Here is a 3,694-nt window from a genome sequence, read left to right as displayed (position 1 = left end):
CTATGCAAACTGTTGACCTCCTTGTAGATAAGAGAAATGCTGGATTTTTTGCTGCTATGCCTCCAGAGCTTAGAAAGAAATGGGTCATGCGCAAACTTGGTTTATATTGAGTGATGTCGTTTAAAAGCATATTTTGTTGTTCGAATGATGTTTTGGGCTGGTATCTTATTTACTTCTAGATTATCTATTCTAGAATTAATCCTAAGACTTATCTTATGTTTTGTTAAGATTGTATATGATATTATCTCTTCTTTGTTTTGAAATTACGTTACTTATCTTATGTTTTGTTAAGATTGTATATGATATTATCTCTTCTCTTCTAGATTATTTATTCTAGAATTAATTCATTTACTTGTCAAATAGGATGGCAAAGGATGATCACGTCATGGTGTTTCTGGAAAAATGTGTACTTTTAATTAGTATCATTGCAAGTTATTTTGGTGTTGGATGAAAAAAAAGAGTGCACAAATCAATTTTAACTGGAGCAGAGTTTATTAAATATTTGATTGAAGGACATCCTCGTGGATGCTATGACCTATTACGTATGAATGTTAGATGTTTCTTGCATTTTGCAGATGAGATGAAAACAAGAGGTCTATTAACTGATTCAAGAATGGATAGAGTTGAAGAACAACTGGTGTAACATCCTGTAAGTTGAAATAACTATGAAGAAGCTGGAAATTTGAAATGGTCATTTTTGGAAAAAATTCAAATCTGGAAATTTAGTTAAGTATGGGAAAAAAATGAGTTTTTGGTCAACTTTGAGCAGTCATAACTCCTAGCTCAGGATGATTTAGGTGAACTTCCAGTTATGTTTGGAAAGCTCTTGGAATGATCTTTCCAACGCCGCCGAGTTTGCTCGATTTCGAGTTTGTATGAGTGAGTTATTCCCTTTGAAAGTTGGGTTGTTGGCACAGGGAAGTCAATCCGAATTTGTAAGGGTATTTTGGTCTTATCCCTAACCATTTCTTTTGGTTATATTAAGGGTCTAGACTGATTTTAATTCAGTTTTTCCCTTTTAAAAGTGAGAGTTAGGGTTGTGAGTGAAGAGAGAAAGGAGAGGAGAAAGAGAAGAACAAGCAAGGGTCGTCAAGATCGTCATGGATTTCGTCGGGGGTGATCCCTATTAAGGTGTGTGAGATCATAGTGTTGGGTTGGTTCTTTCCCCCACACGCCAAACTCGTTTTAATTCTGAGAAAAAATTGGTTGTGTTTGTTGAAGTTTGTGGTTGTGTTGTTGAAGTTTCTTGTTGGTTTGATGCATGTTTCTGGTTGTGATTTCGAGTTGAATCCTTTGTATATTAAGGGGTTTTATGATTCTAAGTGTTTGGGGCTGAAACCTTTGAAGTTAAGAAGGTTTAGAGTTGGAAAAACAAAGGAGAAAAGTCGGATTTTCGGGGAAAAAGGCTCGGGGTGTGACAACTGGCTATATTTTTATTTACGTTAGCTCATAATGAAAGGAATAGAGTTGTGCAAAATCGTTTTCAACATTCAGGAGAAACAATTAATCATTATTTTAACATGTGCTTGAAAGCTTGTCTCCGATTAGGGAAATACTATGTGAAACAGGCAGGAAAAGATATCTCGCAAGAAATATCCTCTAATCCATTTTTTATCCTTGGTTCAAGGTTAGTTTTTAGCATTACATTTACTTTTACTAGTTAAAATTTTATAATTGTTTTGTGTCATATTTTAAAATTTATTGTAAGCTTTTTAAAGGATTGCGTTGGAGCTATAGATGGAACTCATATTCCTGCACTAATACCATGGAAGAACAACCGAGATATAGAAATCGTAAAGGAGTTCTTTCTCAAAATGTCCTTGCTGTTGTTGATTTTGATATGAAATTTCAATATGTGCTTAGTGGTTGGGAAGGCTCTGCTTCGGATTCTAGAGTGTTAAGAAATGTTGTTTAGGAAAGATCACAAAATAGATTGAAAATTCCGAATGGTAATTTACTAATAATTCAGATAGTGATATTGTTTATTTTTCTAAAGAGTTCAAGCTGGTACTTGTAATTTTGTAGGAAAATATTACATTGTTGATGAAGGCTATGCAAATACAAAGGGCATTCTAGCACCTTATCGTGGTGCACGATATCATTTGAGAGAATGGAGCCAAACACAGGCACCACAAAATGCTCGTGAGCTCTATAACTTGAGACATTCAAAACTTCGAAATGTCGTAGAGAGGACATTTGTTGTTTTGAAAAAAAGATTTTCTATATTAACGACTCCTCCTCCGTATTCCATCAAAAACAAGGTTGGATTGTACTCTCATGTTGCATACGTCATAATTTCATTCGTAAGTGGAATTGGCAGGATTCATATTTTGAAGAACACATGGAAGAGGAAATAGAAGATTCTCACGGTTTGAATGATATTGACTCAGATTCTGATGAAGATGACATTGGACGAGGACCGACAGATACTAATAAACAATATATGTGCAATCTGAGAGATGAAATAGCTCAACAAATGTAGAATGCTAGAGCAATTAGGTGCTCGATACTACTCCCAAAAAATGTACTGGCTCTTGTGTTTTTAAAACATATGTCTTCCTGCTGATTGAGATAATTACTCAAAAAAAAAAATCTCAGTTTCCAACCTTGTTTAAATGTAAAGACATTTCTTTAAATCTTCTTTGGAATACATAGTTCCCTAATAACCTTGAGAAATGAACTCAACTTTAAACTCTTTACTTTACTTAAACTCTTGGCTTAACATGAAACTCTTAACTTAACATGAAACTCTTAACTTTTGACTTGACTTGAAACTCAATACTTTTGACTTGACTTGAAACTCAAGTCTTAAAAATGAAGCTAAAACATTCACTAAAGACTCTTGAACAACTTTGAAAACTTGCTTTGACTTACTTCACTTCTAAGCTTAACTCTTAACTTCACTTGACTTCTAACTTTACTTGACTTGGAACTAACTCTCCTTGAATTGGATTATGAATTCAAGGGTAATGATTTGTGTTTGGAAGGACCCCATGATGATTAGGAATAATTTAGGACAGCTAAACTTAAGAAGAATTTCGAAATTAAATTCTGAAAACAAAACAGATTTTGTTCACAGAGGGAACACAGCCGCAACGCAGACTTGTTTCGTGAAAGCAGCGTGACTTTTCTCCTTCATGTTGCCAACTCTAAACCCTCTTAACTTCAAAGGTTCTTTTCCCAAACACTTAGGGTCATAAACCCCTCAACATACAGTGGATTCCACTCAAAAACACAACCAAATCCTGTCCCAAATCAGCAAGAACTTCAACAACACAACCAACAACTTCAACAACCAAAATAAATCTTTTCTTGGAATTAAAAACGAGTTGGTGTGTGGGGGTATGAACCAACCAACACTAAGGATCATAAAATCCCTCAATATACAATAGATTTTAACTCAAGAACACAACCAAATCATGTCCCACAACCAACAATAACTTCCACAACACAACTAACAACATCAACAACAACTAACAACTTCAACAACAAATCCAATCTTTTCTCAAATCATAAAATGAGCTTGGTGTTTGGGGGAAAAGATCAACCCACACAAAGAACTCGCATACCTTGATAGGGATCACCCCCGACGATTTTCACAACGATCATTGACGGAAACTCCTTGATCTCCTCTTCTTTTTCTCTTCTTTTTCTCTTCTTTCTCTCTTCTTCTCTTCTTCACTCAAGAACCCTA

General features: G+C 34.9%; 1 protein-coding gene across 1 annotated transcript; it reads left to right on the top strand.

Moving 5' to 3' along the window:
- Window positions 1-1,765: 1,765 nt before the first annotated feature.
- LOC125863641 (uncharacterized) lies at window positions 1,766-2,482 on the top strand. The gene is made up of 3 exons (XM_049543688.1): window positions 1,766-1,865; window positions 2,026-2,261; window positions 2,321-2,482. Exons 1-3 carry the CDS (start codon window positions 1,766-1,768, stop codon window positions 2,480-2,482), a joined length of 498 nt encoding a protein of 165 aa, XP_049399645.1.
- Window positions 2,483-3,694: the final 1,212 nt, after the last annotated feature.

Source organism: Solanum stenotomum, chromosome 5 (assembly GCF_019186545.1).
Source record: "Solanum stenotomum isolate F172 chromosome 5, ASM1918654v1, whole genome shotgun sequence".
Lineage (NCBI taxonomy): Eukaryota > Viridiplantae > Streptophyta > Magnoliopsida > Solanales > Solanaceae > Solanum > Solanum stenotomum.
Note: the sequence above shows the minus strand (reverse complement) of the source record. Positions and strands in the feature narration are given on the sequence as shown.